At 38.0% G+C, this 27,773-nt stretch overlaps 2 protein-coding genes across 4 annotated transcripts; both read left to right on the forward strand.

Moving 5' to 3' along the window:
• The first annotated feature begins 2,016 nt into the window (after window positions 1-2,016).
• LOC100893259 (oxytocin receptor) lies at window positions 2,017-6,244 on the forward strand. 3 transcript variants are annotated; one of them, XM_030977371.1, is made up of 3 exons: window positions 2,017-2,209; window positions 3,055-3,609; window positions 4,483-6,244. In XM_030977371.1, the coding sequence occupies exons 1-3, from the start codon at window positions 2,083-2,085 to the stop codon at window positions 4,506-4,508; spliced, it is 708 nt and encodes a 235-aa protein (XP_030833231.1). In that variant the 5' UTR covers window positions 2,017-2,082; the 3' UTR covers window positions 4,509-6,244. The 3 variants fall into 3 exon arrangements, with proteins under 3 accessions (XP_030833231.1, XP_030833232.1, XP_030833230.1); XM_030977372.1 differs by having other exon boundaries at window positions 3,055-3,585; XM_030977370.1 differs by having other exon boundaries at window positions 3,055-3,469.
• Window positions 6,245-18,460: 12,216 nt separating this feature from the next.
• On the forward strand, window positions 18,461-27,165 carry LOC588688 (fructose-1,6-bisphosphatase 1). The gene is made up of 6 exons (XM_030976697.1): window positions 18,461-18,852; window positions 22,225-22,480; window positions 22,854-23,000; window positions 23,800-23,937; window positions 25,135-25,254; window positions 26,788-27,165. The coding sequence occupies exons 1-6, from the start codon at window positions 18,662-18,664 to the stop codon at window positions 26,986-26,988; spliced, it is 1,053 nt and encodes a 350-aa protein (XP_030832557.1). The 5' UTR covers window positions 18,461-18,661; the 3' UTR covers window positions 26,989-27,165.
• The last annotated feature ends 608 nt before the right edge of the window (window positions 27,166-27,773 follow it).

Genomic DNA, 27,773 nt, shown 5'->3' on the forward strand with positions numbered 1-27,773 from the left:
GTCGATCTTAATTTCCTTTTCTAAGAATAAATCCATGTTAGAATCCTTTTCTCGATTGTTCTAGGAGCATGTCTAGATACGACAAAGTCATCTAATATTGCGTCCACTCAATCTTCTTGAAATCGAATCAGTTTGTCCTATATTGCAAATGATTCCAAAGAGATATTAAAAGTAGACCAAGTAGACCACGTAGCCGGCTGTGCCGAACAAATTCTTTCTGTATCAAAAATGATAGTATACGGTCTTATTCCCCCAGGGTAGTCTCATCAGTAATGATACTGCTTTTCCTGGGGGTCCTGTAGTTGCTTCAGCATTACCAGACTCCCATTAAAATACTCACTGGTCAAGATGATCAAATGTTGATGAAATACCTCGTCTAAGAGTATAAGAACCGATCAAGGATCGAACCCATATAGAGCGCCAGGAGTGTCAAATTTGACAGACATAATCGCTATAAAAGAACCCACAATTGTTATTAGTAGTAGTAGTAGTAGTAGTTAGTAGTAGCAGTAGTAGTAGTAGTAGTAGTAGTAGTACTAGTAGTAGTAGTAGTAGTAGTAGTAGTAGTAGTAGTAGTAGTAGTAGTAGTAGTAGTATTAGTAGTAGTAGTAGTAGTAGTAGTAGTAGTAGTAGTAGTAGTAGTAGTAGTGGTGGTTGTAGTGGTGGTGGTAGTAGTAGTAGTAGTAGTAGCACTATGAACATGACTGACAAAGAAAGCGGACAAAATATAGAGTTCCTCGGGTAGACAAAGGAACATCCCTTCACTGCTATTATGTAAAAAGGTGAATATGCATGTGACACCTGTTCCACACATTTTTACATAAGAGCAGTGAAGAGACGTTCCTTTGTCTACCTGAGGAACTGTATATTTTGTCCGCTTTCTTTGTCAGTCATATTCATAGTGGTACCTTCTGAACCTTCTGAATTTGGAGTCAGCAGGGCGGTATTCCGCATGTCCCTAACTTGTACTAGGGGGTGCAGGTGGACCACTACACCAGGGTTTTCCCCTACTCTTATACGAATAGTGCAGTGGGTTCTTAACGTGCAAAGGTAGTGACTCTTCTCTACACGGGGCCTCCATTTAACGTCCTATCCGAGGGACGGAGTGTTTTCCACTTAACATAACCTGCGTCTATGAACAAGGGGAGGGGCACGTTAACACACAACGCAGGCTTCAGTCATCCGCCTGGGTGGGAGTCGAACCCGGGATCTTTGGTTCGACAGACGGACGCTTTTACCGACTGATTCAACTCGCCTAGCGAAAGGAAAACGCTACCTTTAAAACATTGGCTTTTTAATTTGGCATTTACATCCTGTATTAATCATTAGGTTTCTTATCTCCTCCTCCTCTCACTCGTCTAAGATGTCATCAGCTTGACAGGAGTACAGAAAGTAAGATTAGTTTCTGATTACAAGATTATCATGCAATCGTATTGTGTGGAATTCGAAGAAACGTGTGATGTTCAGAACATGCCAATAACATGCGACGTTACATGCCCTGTAGCGTTTAATATGGGTTGATGCTCGAAGGGCAGTTTCACTTCAAGTACAAATACGTGGGTAATGTTAAGAGGATGTTAATTGTTTAACATGGAGGGGAGGAGGAGAAAGAGGAGGAGGAGAGAGGGGGAAGGAGAAAGGGAGAGATAGAGAGAAAAGGAGAAAAAGAAACAAAGAAAGAAAGAGGGGGAGACAAATGATGGAGAGCCACAGAGAGAGAGAGAGAGAGGGAGAGACATGCAGACAAAAAGAAGATAAGAGACATAACTAGAGACAGAGAAAGAGAAACTAAGAGAAACATAAAGAAGGTGGCAGAATGTAGAAAGAGTGGGGCGACACTTTTGTTAATGGTAATATTACAAACTGTTTTTCTCCTTATAATTGGTATCTTGTTCACAAATTTAGAAAGACATAATTTCCGATATATTAAACGTCACTCAAAATACATTTTGACAAGTTTAGTTGTATACTCATTGTATTTTAACAATTTGATGTTTTATTATTTTCGAACAGATGGCCCTATTTTACTCGGAGAGGGCTCCTTTCGACTTCGTGTTCTACCAGTGTGTGACGATTCGTCAGATGGATGGGATAGCGAGTGGTATTTACACCACCTTAGTACTCTTCATACAGGTCGTGGCTCCTATGTTCATCATGTTCACCGCTTACATCGCCATCTTTGCTAAAATAAGAAGAGAAAGTTCTAAAGGTAAGAAACCATGAACACGTATGGTTGGTGATGTAAGCGGGAAACATAATTACGTATACATGTCTACTGACCTCCAACCAATTGAATCGCTCTCAAATAAAAAGAAAGATTATAGATCGAAGGAGAAGTTAAAGATGTCCAGTTTTTTTTTTATACTTGTTGTTGATTCGGTTTTTCTAGAAGAAGGTACCCCCAAAGTATTACAGTAAATTTTTTGAATGGATAGGAAAAAGAGGTGGGGTCTACTCATCTTGTCAAAAGTATAAATGTATTATTATTTACCAGATTACCGACGATTATGGATTTGGTAACGGGGGGTACCTCTCAAGTGACTTCCTCGAGAGCCCTTAACATCAAAAAAGATTCGTGAACAGAAATCTGAGGTTATACAATTCATTTTGAAAATAGTAACGCAGCATGCTTTCAAGAAACACCATCAAAACCTATTTAATTGTTAATCTAAGGCGACTTATAATGAACGTTTATGAACATATTGTAATTGATGTAAAATGAAATTGTAAGATTTATAACGAAGGTAATGTTTGCTGCGCATGAGGCATTATTTGCCTGACGTGAAATTTCGTCAGCACCTGGCACGATCTTGACCCGCAATGTGAAGTTGCCATCACACAAAAAGTGAACGCCAGACGATTGTTGGCATACACATTGATTTAAATTGCTGGTGTATGGTTAAATCTTGCTTGTTTACGCAATCAAAATGACGCATCGCGTCCAACGTGAATTATGATTTATTCCGTTCATAGGATAAAACGTCAGAATAAAACGTTTAATGGAAAAGGAATAATTACAGATTTAAATGACGTGATTTTTTTTCTTCTTCATAGGATTAAGCATCAATGACGCTGAAGATAACATTTCCCAGCAACACAAGGCTCGATCACGGCTCTTCATGCGTGCTCAGCATCGGACATTGAGAATGATCATCACCATCTTTCTCGCGTTTGTCGTCAACTGGACCCCTTACGTAGTGGCAGCTCTGGTGTATGCCTGGCATTTCTCCGACCACCCCGCCTCTCTAGCCATGCGCATCGTTTACGAGGTCGCTTTCCTCTTCGGACTGTCCAACTCATGCTTCAACCCCCTCGTCTACGGATGTTGCAATCTGCACATCTTCGACAGCTTCTGCGCCTCGTGCTGTGCCGTGATCATCGGCCGCCCCGACTCCAGCATGACGGACCAAAAGACGTCGACGTACACCATGAGATGGTCGATGAAGTCCAGCCCGACGGCCAAGCAAGGGTATGGTCATCATCATCCTCATCATAACAACAGCGTAAATCGACACAGCAACCAAAATCAGGGAACAAACAACCAATGGATCAAAGGAAGATTACAGACAGAGGGCGCTGTTTCAAGTACGAATGATCACACTTTAGTGGGTAAAAGAGATATCTTTAAGATACCTTGAAAATGAAAACTGTTCAACCTATATAATAGCCTTGAGTTATTTAGATGTCCAGTTAAAGTTATACAAAAATATATAATCATTAGCTTTGGTTTTATGAAGCAACATGATTAATTTCTCCTTTCAGATATTGCAAATATAGCACACTAGGGTGACAATCCAGTTGGCAATCCAGGGTTCACCAACCCTATAATCTAACGAGAGTGAAGTTTTTAGTAGGGAAACTTTTAAGATCTCAAAGCTTCGGTCTCTCCCCAAGTGGGCTCCATGGACGAAGTAGAGTGTACCCTATTACCCGAAACTTTCATTTACCGCGGGTAGTGCGTTTTGATGAAAGATGTACTATTTAATCTCTAATTACTAACAAAAGAATTGTAAAGCCTGTTTAAAACTAAAAGATAAATCTTGGGATGTTATTCTTGACACAAATGTTTAAAGCTAATCTTGAGCTCTGGTATGTGGGAATCTTATGTCGAGAGAACATGGTTATAATTCATTCTGGATTGTGTGTCCTGCAGTAGATTGTTTGAACCAGTAAATAAAAACAAACTCACAAAAACATGCTGGAAATCATTTTCAATAAAAACTACAACTTTCATTTGTACATAGTGACATAATGTTAAGCACATGGTGTCGGGCTTATACTTACCTTGATGTCCTTACCTTTCGATGATCATTACTCAGCCGCTATACGTTTTCTCCCAAAATCGTTTGGCACATATCATTTATTTGTAATCTTTAAGATTCGGTTCGAGTTTTGTGGGATTCTGTGAGAATTTCTTTTCCTATCATTACCTGAACTCAAACTTATCTTTTAGAGTATTTCCTTTCACTTTTTTTCCTATAGGTACCTCTCAAATGACGGTTTCCTGAGTGGGATTAAATGGACTTTCGATTTCCGTCAGATGATTGTAACGTGTCGAAGTCACGACGAAATACAAAGGACTCAGTTAAGACGAATAAAGATTTCAAGGTCACAAGTGTATGCAGGGAACGGATGTTTGGAAACTCACGGAGAAGAGAAAGAGAACTTTGATGCCACGTGACCTAAATAAAGGACAATGCAAATAGGAGGCAAGAGCACTGTTGAAGAACCTGTCTAATCTCTTACTAACAAGATTCACCATGCAAGAGATGACATGGTTAAGAGCTATCGATGGGGTCTGCTTCTAATTTTCCCGAAGAGGAATCACACTTTATAAGGAACACTTAGATTAACTTATTTTGTTTGAACGTCGTGGATTATTGTAACAATATATTTCTTCATGATATGACTTGTGTGGACACATGTGGACATTATTTTGTTTCAGAATAGAAAACTGTAAATGTGCGACTAAATTTTGAAGTCTAGAAGATTCGTCAGAATATGGAAACTGATGGCGATGGGTCGTGGGGCAATTATCAGCCTCTTCAGAATCGGTTTAAGAAAAATGTACATTTAACTATTTATGTGTATTTTGGAATTTTGTTTTGACCTACATTTCACAAGACTTTGTCAAAAAGAATATAGTATGACTGTGTGTGTAAATCATATAATATTTAAAAGGCTTTTTTTGTTACTGTAAGTTGTTATCAATTTGCCCTTCAATCAAAAGAAATGCTTTATTTATTGTTGCAATCTCCGATATTTTTGTTGTTTTAGTTGAGTCATGATAATGACCGGGAAATGCGTTTATAGGCAATGAGAAAGAAAGAGGTAAATAATAATGTATAGATGAAAATGTAGAGACAGAGAATATTTTAAATTAGGTACAACGCAATATCCTATAAAACCCTTTTATAGTGATATTCATATTTATTCATCACTTTTACGGTTGGGCACTTAACTGTGGAGTGGTATAATTATATAACCATCATGGTGGAACGTTATTTCTTGATGTCTGTTTTTACGAATACCGACCTTGACAATAATATGTACATAACTGTTAGATAAGAAGTACATACTCCATGCAGAAAAAAATATAACAGGTAAGTTTTACTAAGTGTAGATTTCCTAGTTGTAGGACTCTGATATGATTCTGATATGTTGGGGATGCTTGCATGCCATGGCTCATTCTCAGATGCCTCTGTTGACCGTAGAACACTTTTTAAAGATACGCGGTAAGCCAATGCATATCAATCATTGTATCTTAATATTCTTATTATTACATTTTTTTATTTACACATAGTTATACATTTTGTCTTTAATTTTTTTATCTTACTATCTCTTCATACATTACATCATACTTCTGATGGCTGTAATACCAGATGTTTTAATTTAACAGTAACAGATCCTAAACATATCGTATATAGTTATTGAAGCCAGTCATTTACGTTCCATAATGATGCAGAATTGAAACATTTATAGATACCTATGTCCTAAAGTATGAAGTAGCTTATACTACTGAAACTAATTGCTGTTACAACTACTTCTCCCCACACATCTACTTCTACAACCACCAATAATCCTACCCCTCCTTCTCCTCCTCCTCCTCCTCCTCATCCTCGTATTACTATTACCACTTCCACCATCACTACGACTAAAAATAATGATAATAACAATAATAATTATTGGTGCTGCTGCTGATATTACCACTACTACCACTACAACTACTTCTATTACTAATACTACTACTAATACTACTACTACTACTACTACTACTACTATACTACTACTACTAATTATATTAATACTACTACTACTTCTTCTTCTTATATTACCACCACCGGCACCACCACCACCACCACATCTATTACTACTAATACTACTACCACTGCTACTACAACTACTACTAATAGTATTATTATTACTACTACATCTACTACTACCATCACTGCTACTATTACTACCACCACCACATCTACTAAGATTTGCCGTTACAACTATTTATCCCTACATATCTACTTCTACTACTACCAACGATCCCCACTCTCCTACTACTACTACTACCACTACCATCACCACTACCACTACCACAACTACTACTTCTACTAATACTACTACTACTACTTCTACTACTACTACTACTACTACTACTACTACTACTACTATTATTATATTATTATTACTACTACTACTAATAGTACTACTACTACTATTACTACTACTACTAATGCTACTACTCCTATTAATGCTACTAATGATGATACTACTACTATTACCACCACAACATATATTACTGCAATTACTACTATAACTACAATCATCTTTTTTTTTAGTACTCATGGATTTTACTACTTATAACTATACTACTACCTCTCATACTTCTACTACTGCTGCTGCTCCAACTACTACTACTATACTATTCCCGCTGCTCCTGCTACTACTACTACTACTTCTACTACTACAACTAATACTACTACTTCTACTACTACTACACTACCGCCATCACTACTACTCCTACTACACTACCACCATCACTACTACTACTACTACTACTACTACTACTTCTACTTCTACTTTCTACTTTCTAATGCTACTAGAACAACAACAACAATATGCTCTATAACTACTACTATTATTACTACTACTATACTACTACAGAGTACTACTTCTACTGATGCTGCTGCTACTAGTAAGTAGTAGTAGTATACATTGTTTGGTCAGGGCAATTAAATTACACAATACCCTATAACAACTTAGAATAAAATAAATACATTAAAAATCAAGACGAAATCGGACGATTCGTTACATTTGGTTCGTGGTTATCAGCTTGATCATCTAACAACACGTCATGTCTTAAATTAACATATTGCAATAACATAATTTGCATATTCATAACAACATGTACATGTATGTATATACCAAGAGTTTACCACCACTACTACTATCAGTACTAATACTACGCTAATTGCTACCTCTACTATACTTCTACGTTTATCTATACTATACTGCTGCTGCTGCATTTTGAAATATTACTATTCCAGTTACCACAGTTTCTACTTACGACTATTTGCACCACTACTAGTACTACTACTTATGTTGCTCCTACTCGTCGTCCTCCTCCTCCTCCTCCTCTACCTCCTCCTCCTCCTACAACAATTTTACAGTAATAGTATTTAGACCTATACTCCTTCCTTATAATACCAAATACATGCACTACATCAGCGGTTACTAGATTCAATACAATCTACTACATAAGTGTGCGCCTTTTATTAACAATGGCATGTGATATGATGCTGGATAATGCATCTTTCCAAGTGTTTTATCGTTTGATTGTGGGCATGATTAAGCATGTGAAAGTACAAACGCTTATGGAATATATATATTTCGACAACAATGAATTCATAGTATAGGCAATTATCACTTGTCTTAAATTCGCTTTTATTTCATTCATTTTCTTTAAAATAATTAACAATATCATCAAATGTGTGTGTAATATTCAGAAAGTTATATTGATATATCTTCATGGTCTACAAAGTATATTAAATTGTCATTTCTTCATGTGTAATACTGTGTATATGAATATGTACATTTTAATAAGATTTATTTAATTCTGACTGTATATATTGTAAAAACGTGAAAATCTATTAGAAACACTGTAATTATCGGTTACTGATAGATGAACTTGTATGTATTTCTTTCTTTATCAACGCCAAGTACCGTTACGGGTTAGTGGCCAAACGCCAAAGTAATCCAATTGCACGATATTTTCTTTATGTGAGTTCGTAATGTAAAGAAGCGTTGTTTTCACAAATTAACATGCCCTAACATGGTACTACATGACAGTAAATAATAGTACAGGGCTAATAGAATTCAAGAAAGTGATATAACATATTGTCTCGGCCTATTTTAAGAGAACCGACTTTTACGTAAATGAATATATGTAATCAAATTGGAAGCTTATTTGAATAGTAGTATACTAAGACCACAAAGAATAATAATGGTGACAGAAATCGGTAACATAGCAACAGATGAGTAATTTTATTGAAGGTTTCGATACTTTCATACAGGAAATCACATCGGAAGAGGAATTCTATGAGTATTTTATTGAGGTAAAATATATGCATAAGAGCACCATGATGATATCTACTGCAACCATGAAAATGTAATTATATGCACAACTAAACATAAATCGACCAGATAAGTTCTATAAAAAAAGAAGGGGGTTAAATGTGACTACGTACTATTCATATTCAAATAAAAAGAGATTTTAGCAGGCATTTCATTAGCACAGAACACAAATTGTAATTATTCACTTCCTACGCCTTGTTAAAGTACATGTATGTTTCTCAATTCATTATCGTTTTATAAAATGAACACGATTATGCAGTCAATATTTAGTAATTAGATTACGTACACAGATGAGCTGTTCCCTTTTATTGCAATGTACGATGTTATTTCTATAAGCCCCTCTATCAGCCTAAGTCTTGGTAACGTTTTTACGAAATTTTCATGAATTCATTCTGACATATTCTAGAAAATTAAACTTGCTTTCATATAACCCTTAATGTACTGCTAATGTTTGATGTTAATGTTATTAATGATCTTAAAATCATGAACTATGCCTTGATAACCTACTTTAATTGCAATTGTGCAATTCGATATTTACAACCAACTAAAATAAGCACATTAACAACGACACAGATCAACGCCCAGGTTTGGTAAGGCACGACACAGAGTTATAAATAATGTAAATATACATATCGTACTATGGTATTGTAAAGTGAAATAAAAACACAAAGTGTTAAACACATATACATGGGTCATGATTAGTTTGTTGTTGTCTCGAAGTTCAAATTAACATGATTTAAGTTGTGACCGTGAGTTCCCACACTGACACACATCCGTACTTGTGCTATAAATTACATATCGTGGTGAGTCATGTTATGGTAACTTCACATTGTCTCAAAGTTCAAACTGAAGTGGTTAGTGAAACAATTCCTATATTGCATGAATAGAAAAAGTGACGTCAGTAATTGACGTCACGTCCCTGGTGAAGTGTTTTCCATTATCTACCAAATGATGTGAATCTGAATCATTTATTGTTGTGGGCAGTAAGTTTATACAGAAAAAAGCAATTAATTGAATGAACTTTTTAAAACCACGTAGGCAATAACTGCAAGTAAATTATTAGATACGCGACATTGGCCAACTATAAAAGTTTACCTAATATCTCCGAGGCCAAAGGCACACGACACGTATTGAGGCGACTCTGGCAACATGGGGTAGGGCGAGAGGGCGAGAGTGTGAGAGGTGGATGAAATGCCATTAAAAAAATAATAATAATTAGGGAGAGGGTTTGGGAAGAGGCCCTATGATCACCTTTTTGTCACGCTATCCATCCCGCTCTCCATATCCTTTTTTCTCTTTCTCTTTTTCTCCCATGCGTCCACCCCCCCCCCCCCCCCCCTCCCGCCCTCAACCCGTAGTTTCTACGGGGAGTACACAAGAAAGAGAAGATTAATACAAACTTTTTGAACACACATCAGAAATAAATAAAACTATCCAATATGTTCTTTTAAGTTTCCCCCATAATTTATGAGCACTCCAGAGATAACTTTCTGGTATATCGGGTTATTGATATTTACATTTAGTTTACTACTCTGTTAAATTTGAGCAAACTAGTGAAATGGATGATGATATGATAAATAGACTGCCAAGAGTGTAACAACTAAAAAATAATTTAATTTATTTTTGCCATTGATCATTTTGAGCTCAATTCATGAACTTCCTCCAGCATAAATTATTAGTAACAAGACTTTGATATCGTCTTCCAATCGTTGAATTTGTCTCGGCCACAAAGTAACTTGAAAATCCTTGAGATCACACTGTCGAAGCCTCTTGCTTATCATTGCTCTAAATCGTACGTCACTTGCGATAATAGTACAAATCTATCTAGGCTAGCTAACACGCTGAATAGCTTGAGCATTCAGACACAGTAATGACATCCGATAAGTAAGTGGCACTCTTTTCAAAGTAGTATTAGAATGCGAACAAAAATCAATTATTTACTCACTTTTTTACCGACTTCTCGACATGATACAGTCTAAATTTTTCCGTCCCCGGTATCCTACTGATAAAAAAAAAGGTTTGATTTCATCCTCATCGTTACTCGAACGGCCAAATAGATATACATATTATAAAACTATCGTCAAAAAGCCTCGTCACAACTTTGGAAGATAATTTTCTACATCTAGGTGAGTGACTTTACCGAGAATTTCCAATGGCGTCGTCACCCGACAAGGCAGAAGGGCTAGCGAAAAACTGAAACAATACAGAAATTCATATAAACCGGTATTTCTATCAAACATTTGAATCCATTAAAATATTTACATTCTTCGATGTTTGTTACCATTGCTTCATTCATATGTTGAGTTCAGTATAGACGACACCACCATCAGCCCATTTTACTTTGGGTTTCTTTTTGTCCTTTGGAGACTTCTGAGTCAGATCAAGTTCGGCGTACTTCAACGGCTTATCCGTCGTCGTATCCACCAAGCTCTCTTCGACATCGATGGACATGTAATGATGAGTTTCGTCATCCTCATCATCTTGCGCGAAAGCATCAGTAGCCGGCGGCATTTTGGCGGCACCCAGATAAGCATGTTTGATGGCGGGCTCGTCTCCGTAGACGTTTTCTTTGGTCTTCATCCTCTCTGCTGCGACTGGTTTGTCATCGACGCACGTGGCAGATGATCCACTACCGGTAGAAAACCGCGAATAGAGGGACGACATGGAGCCTGTTCGAGAAATGTTCTCGTAATCGGGGGGAACCTGCGAAACACTTCTCGGTTTGACAGATTTACGGGACCGGGATTTCTTCTTTGGTAGTTTCATCGGTTTGGTGTATAGGGCGGATCGGATGCTACCGGAAAGCTTGTGCGATACAGACTGGTGGCTCTCATCTGCATCAGTACTGCTACTTGCCACACCCTCAGGACTGGATAGTGATTCAAGATTCAGGCTTAGATGGCCGTCTTGGTAGTACTTGGCGACTGTACTGTCGTACACAGCAGCGTTCCCGTTGCCTTTACGAGCCAGAAGTCGCTGACGAGAAATCGACCTCTTCTTCGGTTTCTTCACCGAACATACTGCACAAATTATGACAACACAAATCAGAATTAGAAACATTAGACCAGCGAGAAAAGATATGATGACTCTTGAGGATTTCAATGGATGGTGGTAAGGGTTAATATTGACCACCGCGACAGTGGATGCCTTTCTCCCATTTTCAGTTGACACCTCACACTCAACAACGACATTCTTTTTGCCAGAGTTTAACCCAGTGATGACCAATGAAGTGGAATTCTTATCAGGATTGAATGTTTCACGCGTCTCGTAAGAATCATTGACCGGTATTCTCCAGGAGTACTCTTTGATGGCATCGGAGCTTTGTCCATAACAATCCATTGATACGGATGACCCAGATCGAGATTTGCTCAGTAACGGATTGATCCCGACCTTGATGTAGGGATTAGGCTCGGTATCGACAGTACAAGATCTGCTCCAGTCGAGTTCTGGTAAAGACACTTCACATCGAAACGTGACACTTGGTGAAGCGCCACCTAAGTCCACCCTGCTAATGATCCTGTCTCCAAGAACTACATCTGGACGCAGTTCCACATCACCCTGAAACAAACTTCCTTTTACTTCTGTGTAGTTGCTTGTCCACGAACAAGACACATCCACTTCACCACTTTCGCCTTCGGTCAAGCCCATCGTAGGTAAGTAAGTCAGTCCGCATTCGGGTTTGCTGGTGGGCGCAGGTAGAACGGTCAGTTGGGCCATAGCCAAAGACGTGGCTCGGGACCCGATCAAGTACGCACATTCGTAGGTCCCTGCGTCGGATAACTTGACGTCTTCGATGTGCAGCGTGTACATCTGCGTCGTGTAGTTGACGTTGACGGAGAAGCGATCCTGCAACATGGGGTTGCGTACATCGTCATTCCGTGTGATATACGATTGCGTCTGATAGCTGTACCACATGACTGTTCTCTCATTGTTGTCTTCCAGATCACAGATGAGTGACACACTATCCCCAGTCAATACCGTCTTGTCCATAGGACCTTCCTCCAGCTCCGGCCCAAAGAAACCACATGCACCAAGTTTGATCAAAGCAAAATGGGCAAAGAGATATAAAATTATCTGAAGAGACGTAGCCATGTTGAAACAAAAGTTTAATCTCGAGGTGATTTACAGATCTACGTTCATGAAAGCGTGCCGTATCAGTGATTAGATATCAAACTAAACGAGAGCCGGTTCATTGTAGTATAAATAACCAGAATATGTCAAATAAACAGGTCGCAAATTGGTTTTTATACCTAATTCCTTACACGCGCACGAAAATTACAGCACTGTGGACAATTCCCAACTTTTTAACTTTATTGCATGGCGATATTCTGTCTCTGTCTCTCTGTCTATGTGTTTGTCTCTCTCTCTCTCTCTTTCCCTAGCTCTATATTTCTATGTCAAAGTGATCATCAAAACATTGGTTACCAGACCCCGATTCCAGAATTGAGTCATAACTTCCGGTATTTTGATGACAAAAAAGTAACTGACAAAAAATACACCTTTATGAGGAAATGGAACAGGCAGTCGATCGAGGAAAATAGTTCGTCTATCATTGTGTGAGTCAAATCAAAGGCATAGTATGAATTTGAATCATAGGAACGATAAATCAAGAAGTTAAAAGGTCAACTTTAGGTTAATGCAATAAAGTATTTAAACGGAAACAATTTGTTGCTTAAAATGAATTTAATCCTCAGGTCAATGAAAGTGTTAATTTTCTAACGTGGAACTACTTTGTGTTATTCTTTCATGTTATTATATTATACATAATCGTTCATAATTCTAAAAGAATTAACATTACTAATGTTTGGTCTAAGATAAGTTCTTCAGAATTTATATTTTTCATGAGTTAAATTGATAAATTAGACTAATAGCTCAATTGCTCGTCATCAAAATACCATGATGTATAATGACTATGCAATATCATATTTAGAACCTTTTTTTCAGATGAATTTGCTATAAATCATAATTAAATCATCCACTGACGCAGTTAAAATAACCAATAAAGACCTTCATTTACAAACATCCCATTGAATACTGAAAGATAATCTACTTTAAACAGATTATCTTGGATAAGTGATGTAATTCCTACGTACTTCCTGCCTAGTGTATTCACGGTATTATTGTTATATGATGTATGATGTATAGCTAATTCCTTCCTTTATGTAATTCTGTGGTCTTTAACATCAGGGGTATATAATTTTTTTATTAGTATTTCAAGCTACATGTATAATGTTATACGCAGCAACACGGGGAAGTTGTATTTTCTTGTTGATCATGTTATGTGGGGGCGTGTGAGATAGAGAGAGAGTGTGTGGTGGGGGGGGGGGGGTAAAGTGAGAAAAAAGATAAAAGGATAGAAAAGTCAATATAGTGAGATAAAGTGTTATAGTAGAAGTGTCGTATAGTCGGGTAGTTCAAGCACTTGACTTGAAATTCGAAGGTCGTGGTTCGATCCCCGACACGGCACTAAATTTCTTTGGCAAGACGTTAATCTACATTTGCAACTCTCCACCCAGGTATTAAAAGGGTACCCGGTAGGATACGAAAGTTAATGTGGTTGGATGAGCAAGTGGCGCTTGTAAAATGGCGACTGGCCGGAATGGGCAAGTCTGAATCCGATGACCGGTGTAATACTGCGCCTAGAAACAAAGACAGTATTAGGCGCATTATACATGTAAGATATCATTATTATAAAGAGTGGATTAGAGAGAGAGAGAGAGAGAGAGAGAGAGAGAGAGAGAGAGAGAGAGAGAGAGAGAGGAGAGAAAGAAAGAGGAAGATAGAGGAAGAGAAAGCGAGAGGAAGAGAGAGAGAGAGATGGGCTCGGGGCAGGGGTTGGGTAAGATGAATTGTATTACATTCCCCTCTCAAAATATCTTTGCAACTGCTGATTCTCGGCAAATTATCACATTTCAGATGCTTTCTCCTGTTTGTTTGTTTATGGGTATCATTTTTCTTACAGGAACCCCATTTCCAGCTGATCCATTTTTTTTGTTATTCTATGGACGTTCTAAAATGAAAGATGATTGCAAAAAATTGCTATTCGGGATCTTTTTTTTTATTTTAAATTTCTAGCGATGCAACTGCCTGTTTCATCACAGAGAGAATTCATTCTTGTATTACCAAGAATCAAGTTACATTGAGTTTCATCATGACAATAACTATACATTTGCTAAATGAAGCCGACAGAATGACTCCCCTCCCCGAATAATGGTGATAATAATAATAATAATAAAAATTAAAATAACTATGATGATAAAAGTAATGATGGTAGGGTACTTTTTTAACGCGCCTTGAGGGAAGAGGGCAGTGCTCCCCCAATACAATTCAAACGTAGTTTCTTTCTTATTCGATACCAGTGATTTACAAATGATGCTAAAATAACATGATTTTCCGGGGTTTTTCTCACTTTTGTGTAAATTATACTTTTTTCTTTCTTTCTGCCAACCCCCCCCCCCCCCCCCCAAAAAAAAAAAAAACATTTATATACTTATACTGTGTTTCTAGGCGCCAATGTGTATATCATTTTATTGCATAGTGTGACATTACAAGGCCTGTCTAATATAAGCCATCATAATTAACTTTTTTTTTCTTTTAAAATTCAGTTCATGAGACCAAGACGTACTTTGACAAAATTTGAGTGACGTAATAGCACTGTACTTTTTTCAACCAGTTTCGACAGCTTTGATTCATTATGACCTTTTTATTTTTAACAATGGAATATGGTGAAATGTATTTTAAAATAAACTAATCATTTTGACAGTCATCGAATACCGAGTGTTCGACACAATAATTAGATGATGTGACATTGTGTCAAATGAAGTTTGATAGAAATGTGTAATAATTGTGTGAGTAATGTGAGCAAGACCAGGGGCGTCGCTAGACCTTTTTCAGTGGGGGGGGGGGGGGGGTGTAGAGGCCAACGATTATCGACAAAACTAGCCACCAATTACCGACAAAATTAAATGTCCAATATATACAAATTTAACCCTATAAACCCGGGGCCGAAGGCTAAATTATTTTTCCTATGGACTATCTATAGTACTTGCGTATGCGCAAATGGTCATTTTCCTCGACGACATAAATATATGAATTATTTCGTCAACTTAGTCAGCATCATAGCTATATTTTAATGCAGGCGCGGAGCTAGGATCTTATTTTAGGGAGGGGCGGTAGAGAGCAAGCGAATCACTTAAAGAGTGCGGGAAACGCGCTTATTAGGGGGGGGGCGGGTGATAGGCCTCCCGCGCGAAGCGCGAAAGCTTTGACGTTTCATTAAATTATTATAAAAAGAAGACGATTTGCTGTACCCGTAACCGTTCTCGACTGTTAATCCTTGTCTGAATTCAGTTTCTCCCCTTCCCGCGAAGCGCGGAAGCTTTGACGTTTCATTAAATTATGAGAAAAAAGATAGATGATTCGGTGTACTGTTCTCGACTCTGAATCCTTATCTGAATTCAGTTCTCCCCTTCCCGCGCGAAGAGCGGAAGTTTTGGCGTTTCATTAAATTATTAGAGAAAGTATACGTTGAACCGTGCTCGACTCTTAATCCTTTGTATTTACATTAAATTATGAGAAAAAAGCAGACGATTCGGTGTACTGTTTTCGACTCTTAATCCTTATCTGAATTCACTTCTCCCCCTCCTTCGCGGAAGTTTTGGCGATTCATTAAATTATTAGAGAAAGTAGACGATTCGTTGTACCGTGCTCGACTCTTAATCCTTTAACGTTTTATCAAATTATGAGAAAAAAGCAAACGATTCGGTGTACTGTTTTCTACCCTAATCCTTATCTGAATTCAGTTCTCCCCCACCGCGCGAATCGCGAAAGTTTGGGCGTTTCATTCAATTATTAGAGAAATAAGACGATTCGTTGTACCGTTCTCCACTCGCCAAAATGAAGTTTTCCCCTTCCGCGCGAAGCGCGGAATCTTTGGCGTTTCATCACAATATAGAGAAAGGAAAGTCGTACCGTTTTCGACTCTTAATAAGCCATATTTGTCTGAATTCAGTTTCCCCCTCTCGCGCAAAGCGTTGAAGCTTTGACGTTTCCTTAAATTATTAGAGAAAGAAGACGATTCGTTGTACCGTGCTCGACTCTTAATCCTTATCTGAATTCAGTTTTCCCCCACCCGCGCGAAACGTTTCATTAAATTATTAGAGAAATAAGACGATTCGTTGTAACGTTCTCCACTCGTCTAAATGAAGTTTTCACCTTCCGCGCAAAGCGCGGAATCTTTGGAGTTTTATCACAATATAGAGAAAGGAAAACGATTCGTCGTACCGTTGTTTACTCTTAAACCTTGTTTGAATTTAGTTTCCCCGAAAATTTTAAACCTCTGAATTCTTTAGCTGATATTATACCGGAGTGTTGGCTCGGTCAGTAGAGCGTCCGCCGCACAACCGGGAGGTCGTGGGTTCGAACCCCGGCCGCGTCATACCAAAAGACGTTAAAAGATGGGAGTTGTTGCTACCTTGTTAGGCGTTCAACAGCAAGGGATAGAGCAACGTCGATCTGGCGCTGCTCAGTGGCTGCCGGGCTCACGATCAATTGGGCAAAAAGAATTTCCGTTTCGGTTTAATAAAATTTGGAGTGGACTATTAGGCTATATTATTATTTATTTATTTATTATTTATTATTATAGGACAGTGAAACTTCGAGAAAATACAAGTATTGTAGTTGTAGTCACTCTCGAAGTAGTCACAGCGGATAAAAAGTCACAGTTCGTAGGGAAAAAAACTTGTCGGCCGACCGACAATATACATCTCACCGACTTCAAACTTCTGCATTGATATTAGTAAACGAGGATCGAGCAAGAATACCGACACAGCTGACCCGACACAGCAACATATTGGACCGTGTCTTTCTTGCTCCCTCGACGAGACGACTCCACCCAACAACCCCCTTCTCTCTTTTACTCCCACTCTTCTTCTCTCAGGCTCTTACCTCCCCTCTCTCTCCTTTCTTTCATCCTCCGTTTCTTTTGTTTCCCTTTTACTCTTTTGTTCTTCTTTTTTTCCTTTTCTTTCTTTTCTTTCTTTTCCTTCTTTTCCTTTCTTTCCTCTCCTCCCTCTTTTTCTTTTCTCTCTCTCTTTCTTCTCTTTTCTTTCATTTCTTTTTCTTTCTTTCCTTTCTTTTCCTTTCTTTCTTTTCTTTTCCTTTTCTTTTTTCCTTTCTTTCCCTTTCCCTCTCTTTTTTTTCCTCCCCCTTTTCTCTTTTTTCCCGACGGCAGCGCAATTTTACCGACAAAATCCTGACAGGTGGGGGGGGGGGGGGGCTAAACAATGGAGCAAGAAAAAGAAGTAATTACATACTTTATAATCATATGTAATTAATGACATAGTTTTTACATTAAATATTTTCAGCATAATTACTCAATGAAGGTAATTTCAGTTTGCGTTTAAAAACAATCAAATTTCTCAATGAAACATGCATTAAAGAATCTGTACATAAAGACCACCTGTTTTAAAAGGCCACTGTATAAGGACCGCTCATTGTCTCGATCCGCTTGAGTGGTCTGTATATACAGAGGTTACATGTACTGTACAATAACATGTTATCTCTAACTTTTCTTCATACAAATTTCAAAAAGGAAGGAATGCGTGAATCATCCGCCGTCATTTGCGTTGTTGTTATTAATTTTTTTCTATATTTTACATTTTTTTTTTAAAGTGATACAATCATGACAACGCTCTTTTTTATTCTGCCATGTCACGGCCCTGGGCCGAGTTTGTCAGGGCGGGGAGTGGGCGCGGCTAATTAATATGCATATATCATTGCATTTAATGCACAGAGCTAGAGAGTGATTACTTCCGTATAAATAATACTCGCACACACTACACGTACGTACATACGTTGACGATTTTGCTTTGGAGAAACAATTAACAGGTGCCCGGAGCTTTTCGAAGGTGTGCAAATTCGAGCAGAATAACAAACTTTGTAGCATCGTCACCATTCCAGAGTGTCACAGACGTGTGCAATTTAGGTACATTCCTATCTCATTTCCCCGAGAATCTCAGATATTAGAAGAAAAATGAGTGATACGAAGTCTTGCGCCATGCCCACTACTGTGGACACAGATTTCATGACACTGACGAGGTTTATGATCGAGGAACAGACCCGATGCGAGGGAGCTACGGGGGAAATGACCCAGCTACTCAACTCTATCGCCACTGCCGTCAAAGCAATCTCGTCTAACGTACGCAAAGCTGGTATTTCTCGACTGTAAGTCTTTAAATAGTTTTGTGTTACATAAGACTAAGGAACCTGTTAACATTTGTATTTTTATTGTTGTCCTGGTTGTTGTTATCATTATTATTAATATTATCATCATTATCATTACATTAAAAAAATGTAGACTATTACTAGACAGTCATTTATCAGTATCACTGTTTGTATTAATTAGTGGTAGTAGTAGTACCGGGGGCGTTTCATAAAGCTGTTTGTAAAGTAGTATGACTTTACGAACAGCTTTATGAAACACCCCCTGGTAGTATTATTATCATTATTGTTATCATTATTCATTCATTGAAGACAGAATGAAGAAATTAACTCAACATATAACAATTAATGGAATCATATCTGATGGAAGTCAAATGGATGTAGGAAAAAGAAAGAAAGAAAAAAGATTTTAAATCCGAATGACTTAACCAAAGCTGCCAACTTTTATGGAAACAAATAGTAATTATTACAAATTTCAGACCCTCTGTACGAATTGTGTGTACAACACTTTATTGATAATTCAGCAATAAAGGAACAGAGACGTTATTTATGGCAAAGTCATACAATTATTAGGAATGGAGAAAATTCAAGAAAAGCCAAGGACTTCCTATGCAGGGCAGGCGATGTAAAAAGATTGAAAAAAAATCATTAAAAACATCTTTTATAAATCTACAGAGTAGTTATACAGATTAGGTAATAGGTAGCCACAAAATGTGACACATAGAAAGCCTTGACAAATATTGAAATATAGTGAAAATTAAGTTCTTCATACAATCAGGGCATTTTAATCCAGACAAATTGTAATTCATATCCTGACACTGTCACCTTTAATTATTTTATTAAGACAGCCCCCCCCCCCCCCCCCCCACCCCCTCCTCTCAACCATATAAGTCTGGTATACTGGATCCTGGCCTACTAGAATCACAATATACACCATGGTACACAGCGAAGGGTTGGGGTTTTCCATTTGGGAGTTTTTTTTTAGCCTAATCTTTGACTATCACAGCAAAGCGGTCACCCACCTCAGCAGGTGTGAATGTATCCGCCGATAGGCCGTGGTGTAAAAGATTTGTGCAGCCAGATTGGAATTTAAGTTATTCCATTCTGTAGCACTAGCACGTAACTGGTGTAGAAGTACAAAGTACAGTAACAACCAAGACAGCTGATGAAAATATGTAGGTAGCATGAACTTTTTATATGTGGGACTAGACAAAGTCAAATCAATTCTGAAGATTCCCAGCCCTATAGTTCTAAGCAAAATTAAGTTATATGATAGCATTTATCATCCTCCATAAACAAACTGTAAATACACACCAGGGGGGTGTTTCATAAAGCTGTTAATTCGTAAAGTTACGCATGACTTTACGAAAGACTTGTTTATGAAAAGCCAAATGGGATGCTCAATCCTTATTAATTAACTGCATCAACTAAAGTTGAACTGTGCAGATATATAGTAAATTAACATTCTTATTATAACAAACATTTTGAATGCAAAGTATTTTTTGCCATAATTTAATTTGGGTTATTGGAAATATCAGGAAAAACTTTTGACATATCCTATCTGGCACTTCATATACCAGTCGTTCGTAAAGTCATGCATAACTTTACAAACAGCTTTATGAAACACCCCCCGGAATCCTCCGCCAAAATACTGTTAAGTGAATCACTCCAATGGGGTAGAGAAGTGCAAGATTTGCACATACTAGTCATGCAGCCATATCATACCACCATTTTTTTTTTTTCCTTCAAGTACACTCAATGGCAAACTCATATGATGTCAGTATGTACACACAGTCTTGCATGCTAAGATTGCCTTGTGCACTAGTTGCTATCCAGAGTGTTTGAGTTCAGTGGTACAAACCAAGGAGCTTATACAGCGCATTGGTGGGGGGAGAGATATCACGTTCAGCAATGTACGTGTGCTGCCTAAATCACCATCTGAAAAGGACCCTAAATAAGGTTCGAAGTCCAGAGGAAATAGGAAACCTGTCTACAATGTCCTATTTTTAGACCCAGGGATTTTATATCTTCCATCGTATTTTACATCTTATTCAAGGATTGCTTTCTTTTTATTGTGTATTTCCACAGGAGTTTTAAATCCTATTAAACCCTCTGCTCCTATAACCAGGGCTATCAAATTTCCTACCCTTTCCAGGTGAATGTATCTTCTTATCAACAGTGAATTTGATACAATATGATACCCTTCATGCGTCTGGTGATAAAAAGCTCCCCTTTTTTCACGTTTTGATGTACGCGGATGATGTAACCCTACATCTATTAACGCTCTTCTGTAAATCATAGACCTAGTAAATATACTGGGTAATTCCTTTTGTTAACCCCCTGGTGTAAGGATGTGTTCCAGGAATGGTGTCTACATGAGGGTACCACCAGAAATGGGTATATGTTGATATTGAGTGTGTGGCTTGTAAAATTTAGAATAGCTCTGTATACCCACATCATTGCTATTATTATTAAAACTAAATTGTCAAATATACTTCCTTGTTTCATTTTGAGCTTGTAGAGATTCTGTTTGCAAAGTTGAATTGTTGTATGGAATGAGGAAGCGGGATAAACTTTTAAGGAAATGGTTAGTTTAAAAACAGAAAGTTTAGATGTGAAAAGTTACATAGACTCTATAAGTTTCATTTTCATTAATGTAGCATACACTGTACGTCAAAGAGAGAGAGAGGGGGGGGGGCTCAAGAGCAAGTGTGTGTCTGTGTGTGCGTGTGAGAGAGATAGAGAGAGAGAGGGGGTGATGTGAGGAGGGGGGGGGGGGCTGGGGGTGGTACAGATAGTGAAGGAGGTTGAAAGACAGTGGAAGAGGTGTGCCAGTAAACATTAAATACAGATTTGGGAGGAGAGGGTGCTATAATGCCGCCCATTTTATTTGCACCACTTGACCCTGTGAATTTGAGATGGCCAGTGAGAATTAAATTTTCTGACATTCAAGCAGGCAAAATGAATACAGTGTAGTTGAATCTTGAGTTTTGTTTTGCTCTTATACAGTGTTCTGTACGATCTGATGCTTTTTTTCTCTTTTATTCAGATGAACAGTTGAAAAATTAACCAGGAACTTATTAAAGGGAAAAGCTTGATTTTCTGCCCAGACCAACATGCAGACAATTTATGATATGTGATAGTTTAAGGCAGGTTTAGGTTTAGAATGAAATTTAGAATTTAGAATTTAGAAAATTAGAATGACATTTGTGTCATATATTCATGTAAATTGTTAAACACAAGGGGAGGCATAGATGCCTTGAAAACTGGCATAAAAAAGGAAGTTAGACTGATGTCTAGATGTTCCCATTTTCGGGCAGGTTATAGTGTTTATTCCAAAACTATCTTATGATGTTTTTTTTTGTCGCTCAACAGGTATGGTATTGCTGGTGGTTCTAATGTTACCGGAGATGAGCAGAAGAAGCTAGACATCATCTCTAATGACCTTTTCATTAGCCAGCTCAAGAACTCCTTCACAACCTGTGCCTTGGTCTCTGAGGAGAATGAGAAGGTCATTGAGGTCGAGACCAACAGGAGAGGAAAGTACATTGTGACCTTTGACCCCTTGGATGGGTCATCGAACATTGACTGCTTGGTATCGATCGGTACCATATTTGGAATTTGGAAAAAGGTGAGTAAAATATCTACAGTACTAGGAGATGCAATTCTAATGGGAAGTTGACCAGTTTTCATTAAAAATGAGAATAAAGCTTTTCAAAGATTTGTTACTGGTATGTATTGTCATTGAGGGTAGATTTTTCTTTTGCAGTTGAAGCATAATAGTAATTTTAGTAACCACGCCCCCCCCCCAAGCTTTGTGTCAATTTTTGTAAAATTTATTTTGAGAAATATTATGGAAATGAAGAAATGTCCCAAGTTACTTTTTGCACAAATACAGCCTTGTTTTTGTACAGGTTTGTAGGTTTGTTAACACGTATTAGTTATGAAACTCATGTTAATCAAGAATCTGTGAAATGTATTTTCTCATCTCTCATATCAATTAGGAAGGGGATCCCAAGGGGGAAGTAAGTTCATCCGATGTTCTTCAACCTGGTTCCAGCATGGTCGCAGCTGGTTATGCCCTCTATGGTAGCGCTACAATGATTGTACTCAGCACTGGTTGCGGTGTCAATGGATTTCAACTTGATCCTGTAAGTATATTAATTAATAACCCGCCATTTAGTCCTGTAACAATTTGATCCAGGCTTTACTTGATCAGAGGTATAGGGCTAGGATTGCAATTGGGTTTTATTGTTGATTTAGGGTTAGGATTAAGACATAGGGTTAGTTATAATGCTGGGTCCAGGGTTGAAGTAAAGAATTTGGTTAGTGTAGAAAGTTGAAGCAGAGAAAATGTTGTATAGCAAGCGTCCCTGTTCAGTGCAGGACTAATCCTATTTATCCAAATGGCTTCTTCTAGCATTCTTGATCAGAAGTGTGTTTCAAACTCGATAATGCCTGGGCACCATCCGATTGAATGTTGTGTCCAGTATGAAGGTCGTTTTCTGCTAAACTCAATGAGATGGAGTGCCTAATCTGAGGGCTTTTTTTGTGATCTTTAAAACGATCACACAATAGGGGCAATGTAATTTCATGGGATGGATTAGAGTTTTTATCGCTCACTACGGCTATCTAGATCATGTTCTGTATTCTGTATTGCCAAAACTCTAAAGCTTAATTTAAATGTTTGCTCAGCTGAGGGGCCACATCCCCCTCAAACACCCCCCTGTCGGCGCATGCACAGAAGTAGAACGCGGCGCTGACGCGTCACTTCTGACCGTTTTTCAATGTGCCCCCCCCCATCCCCCCCCCATCCCCCCCCCCCCCCCTTTCCATAATTCCTGGATCCGGGCCTGTATACGCTGACCAAATTGGACTTGTCCAAGTGATAATAATAACTCATATAATCACAATAATAACACATGTTTTATCTGTCTTTTGTGTCTGTAGGCTATAGGTGAGTTTGTTCTGACTGACCGTCTGATTACCATCAAGTCTCGAGGCAAGATCTTCAGCATCAACGAAGGATACTCTCAGTACTGGGACAAGAGTATTGCTAAATATGTGGAATCAAAGAAGTATCCAGGGGTGAGATAGCATGATAATATTGAAATAATGGAATATGATATTGGTGATAGTATTATCTATATAAGGCTTCCTAGTGTTACAATGAATTGGTGTATTCAATATCTTTAGCGCAGTACCTGGATGACTGACCAATATTGTTTTCGCATTGCTCAGTCATCCAGGAACTTCAACTATCGATATCTATATCACACAAAAACCAATCCATATTTACAGAGGTAAGTCAAATATTGTTATTTAATAATAATATTATACAGTAGGTTTGCGAGTGCACCATGTGTGAGAGAGAGAGAGAGGGTTGAGGAGTCCTGAAAAGGACTCGGACTCAGTAATCTTTCTTGGGGGTGTGGTAGTCCATAGAAACCATAACAAACAGTCGTTTTCAGGACTACCACACCCCCAAGAAAGATTTGGTCATCAATAAGGGATAGAGCAACGTCGATCTGGCGCTGCTCAGTGGCTGCCTGGCTCACAATCAATTGGGCAAAAAGAATTTCCATTTTCAGTTTAACTTAATAAAATTTGGAGGGGACTTTAAAAGATTATTATTATTATTATTATTATTATTATTACAAAAGGACACAAATGCATCAAATTTAAAGTGACAAAACCACTAGTCCACCAGAAAGACTATTGGTTCCCATAAGTGTATTCCTGGCATATACATGTATACGATTTGGGAGTTGTTTGGAGATTGAAATGTGAGAAAGTGAACTGTTGTTGAAATTCTACCTCTGTCCTGTTCTTATTAAACTGTAGTGCAGAGTAGATTTCTCTTCAGTACACGCATATCTCTTCCTTAACAAAATTAATGGTAGTCCCAATTTGTTTTTTTAAAGTGTACAATTCACCTAATATTTTGTTTTGACAGCTAGAATACGTTACAAAATCAACCTCAAAAGAAATTTATCTCATATTCTAATGGGGGTAACGAATAAGAAGTATGCAGAAAATTAAACCAAGTGCATGGAACCTAAAGTCAGAATTGGGTTCTTTTTTTCATCGAGCAGGTATGGGTGTGTTGAGTAGACTAGTCGCATGTTATTTTTATGTTAGTTGAGACAGTAAACGTGCAATATAAATAAATAAATTAAATAAAATTGAACTCATATTTTTGTTTATATCATTTAGTGACATGAAACCTCTAACATGCAAAATAAAACATTCTTTAAAGTTGAATCTGCTTTTTTCTGTGTTCAGGAAGGGAAATCCCCATATGGTGCTCGGTACATTGGTTCCATGGTAGCTGACATGCACAGGACGATCGTCTACGGTGGCATCTTCCTCTACCCTGCCCACAAGAAGAGCAAGACTGGAAAGGTACTGATAAGGCAGCGTACATTTATAACAAACAAATCTGTTCACAAATAATAGGTGCAGAAGCAAGTTACATGTAAAGAGTGTAAACGTCTTCACTTCAAATAGGTCTTTTATCTTTCTTTTAATCTGAATGGGCCATTTTCAAATATTTAAGTGCCTCATTACAAATTATTTCATTCACCTGTTACAAAGAATTATATTTCAATGCACCTGGTAGTCAGACTGCAAATTGCATACATGAAGTATTTTTAGGTAAGACAAGCAATAATGTTTGTTCTTACAAAAATTAAAGATAAACTCCAGTTCTGGTAAAAAAAGAAAATTAATTCTCACAGAATCAAACAAAACTTACACTGAATGTTCAAGATTACAAATAAATGACATGTGCCAAACAATTTTGGAAGAAAAGGTATACTGGCTGAGTAATAAGCATAGAAAGACAAGGAAATCAAGGTACTATCCTCGACACCATGTGTGTTGTCCCATATATAGCTTTCTGTGTACAGTGCTTGTTACTTTATCAAGACTCGGCCAAATTTATGATGATTTTGATGACTCCAGAACCTTGCAGTGCACACCAATACTTACATGCTACATGATCAACTGTTTCTGATCCATTCCAAACCTTTTCTTTCACAATGCAATCGCATTACCAGAACTCACCTTTATCTTTAATATATGCAATTTACATTCTGAATATTGAAATACAATTATTCATAACATGTGAATGAAATGATTTTAACATGGCACCTACCAAAGGTTTATAAATGCATTTAACTTTATTGACATACCAAAATGGTCTATTAATACTGAGTGGTTTCTAATTGGTATTCAGAATTTGTTATATCTGTATATACTGTAGTACAATATGCTACATGCTTGTATTCATATTTTTGCAGTTTGGTTCCCAACTGGCAACAGCTGCACAGCTAATGATGTATTACCTCACAAAATATATTTGGAAATCAGAAACCAGATATAGGCTTGATGCTCGGACACAATTATATTGATTACAAGAATCAATTATTCTCCTTTATGGACATGTTTAATCAACCCTTTTTATGCCTACGCCCACCAAACTTGGTGCCGAAGGAATTATAACCCGGCAGTCTTGTGCATTTTGATCAAACAAACAAGTTACCAATATCTGAGTATTATAACATTTGGGGAGGAACCTAGTATACACAGATATGGACGTCTGATGGGCACCTCTGCAGATGAGGTACCACTTGAAACCATTTTTTTGCTGCTTAGGGGCTGCCAGATACCAAAAGATATGGCCCAAAGACCCATTATTTGAGCATTGACCCAAATTAAATAGTGTGTATCACCATAGTAAGACAATTTGATTAGATTGTGGGGTAAGTAGGTCAAATGTCATAGAGGTCAATATCTGAAACTGCAGATTTTAGCCTCACTATTGCAATATCAAGAAATTCACTAGAGGTACGAGCTTGAAACCTGGTGTGATCATGTAATATCATATAAAGACGATCTTATCACATTTGTCTTGTTCTTTTTCATTCACCATAGCTGCGTCTCCTATACGAGGGAGCCCCAATGGCCTTTATCTGTGAACAAGCTGGCGGGAAGGCTACTACAGGAAAGGAGAGGATCTTAGACATCATACCGTCAGATATTCATCAAAAGACCCCGGTCGTCATGGGATCCACGTTCGATGTTGATGACTACCTGGCCATCGTGAAGGAGTGTGAGGCTGAAGAGAAAAAATAGATGTAGAGAAGGAGAGGGAGAATGAGAGAAAGATAGAAATGGATTACTGGTAAATAGAGTACAAGTTAGAGAGGGTTTGAAAGAGAGAGAGAAAGATACATGTGAATAGTAAAAATAAGAAAAGAGAGAGAGAGAGAGAGAGAGAGAGTGAGTAACATGTATAGATTTCAACTAAAATAATTGATACTAAGTCACTAGGAGTTTTTTAAACTTAAAATGATAGTAAAAATAAGAAATCACATAATGTGAGTATAGAAACAGATATAGAGTATAGAGAAGGGAGAGGCTAGATGCAGAGAGAGAGAGAGAGGGAAAGAGAGAGAGAGAGAGAGGGAAAGAAAGAATTTGGTGGGGGTTAAATAAGAAAGAAGGTGAGGAAGTGTAAGCCTTTTAGGCTGCGTTCATGCTTAAATTTTGAAGGCAGAATGAGCATTCTGAAACGCTCATCGTAAACGCTCATCGTGATCGCAGTTCCACGATGCACTGTTCATGCTTACTTCTCTGGCTCCCCCAGGCAATTCTCAGTGTGTGGCCTTAATTGGTCTTCCAGCTGGATTCACAAACCTTCACTGTACATGCTACGTAGACCCACTAGAGGTCAGTGCGTTGACCCCATTTAAACGCGTTTACAAATTGTAAACGCATCTTTTTGTGAGTTTACGATCGGCGATCGTGATCGCCGTTTTTCGGTGATTCTACAAAAGTGAGCATGAACGCAAGCGTGTTTCGAACTAAACGCGTAACAGATGCCTGATTCTGGCCGTCAAAATCAAGCATGAACGCGC

This window comes from Strongylocentrotus purpuratus, unplaced genomic scaffold, assembly GCF_000002235.5.
Source record: "Strongylocentrotus purpuratus isolate Spur 01 unplaced genomic scaffold, Spur_5.0 spur5_scaffold_9, whole genome shotgun sequence".
Lineage (NCBI taxonomy): Eukaryota > Metazoa > Echinodermata > Echinoidea > Camarodonta > Strongylocentrotidae > Strongylocentrotus > Strongylocentrotus purpuratus.

Bases quoted from the DNA above. Each gene is read 5' to 3' on its own strand.
- LOC100893259 (XM_030977370.1), top strand. From the start codon at position 2,083: ATGGATGGGATAGCGAGTGGTATTTACACCACCTTAGTACTCTTCATA. The intron at 2,210-3,054 runs GTAAGAAACCAT...TCTTCTTCATAG, and splicing joins AAGAAGAGAAAGTTCTAAAG to GATTAAGCATCAATGACGCT. The intron at 3,470-4,482 runs GTATGGTCATCA...TTTTTCCTATAG, and splicing joins AGCCCGACGGCCAAGCAAGG to GTACCTCTCAAATGACGGTT.
- LOC588688 (XM_030976697.1), top strand. From the start codon at position 18,662: ATGAGTGATACGAAGTCTTGCGCCATGCCCACTACTGTGGACACAGAT. The intron at 23,001-23,799 runs GTAAGTATATTA...TTGTGTCTGTAG, and splicing joins ATGGATTTCAACTTGATCCT to GCTATAGGTGAGTTTGTTCT. The intron at 23,938-25,134 runs GTGAGATAGCAT...TTCTGTGTTCAG, and splicing joins AATCAAAGAAGTATCCAGGG to GAAGGGAAATCCCCATATGG.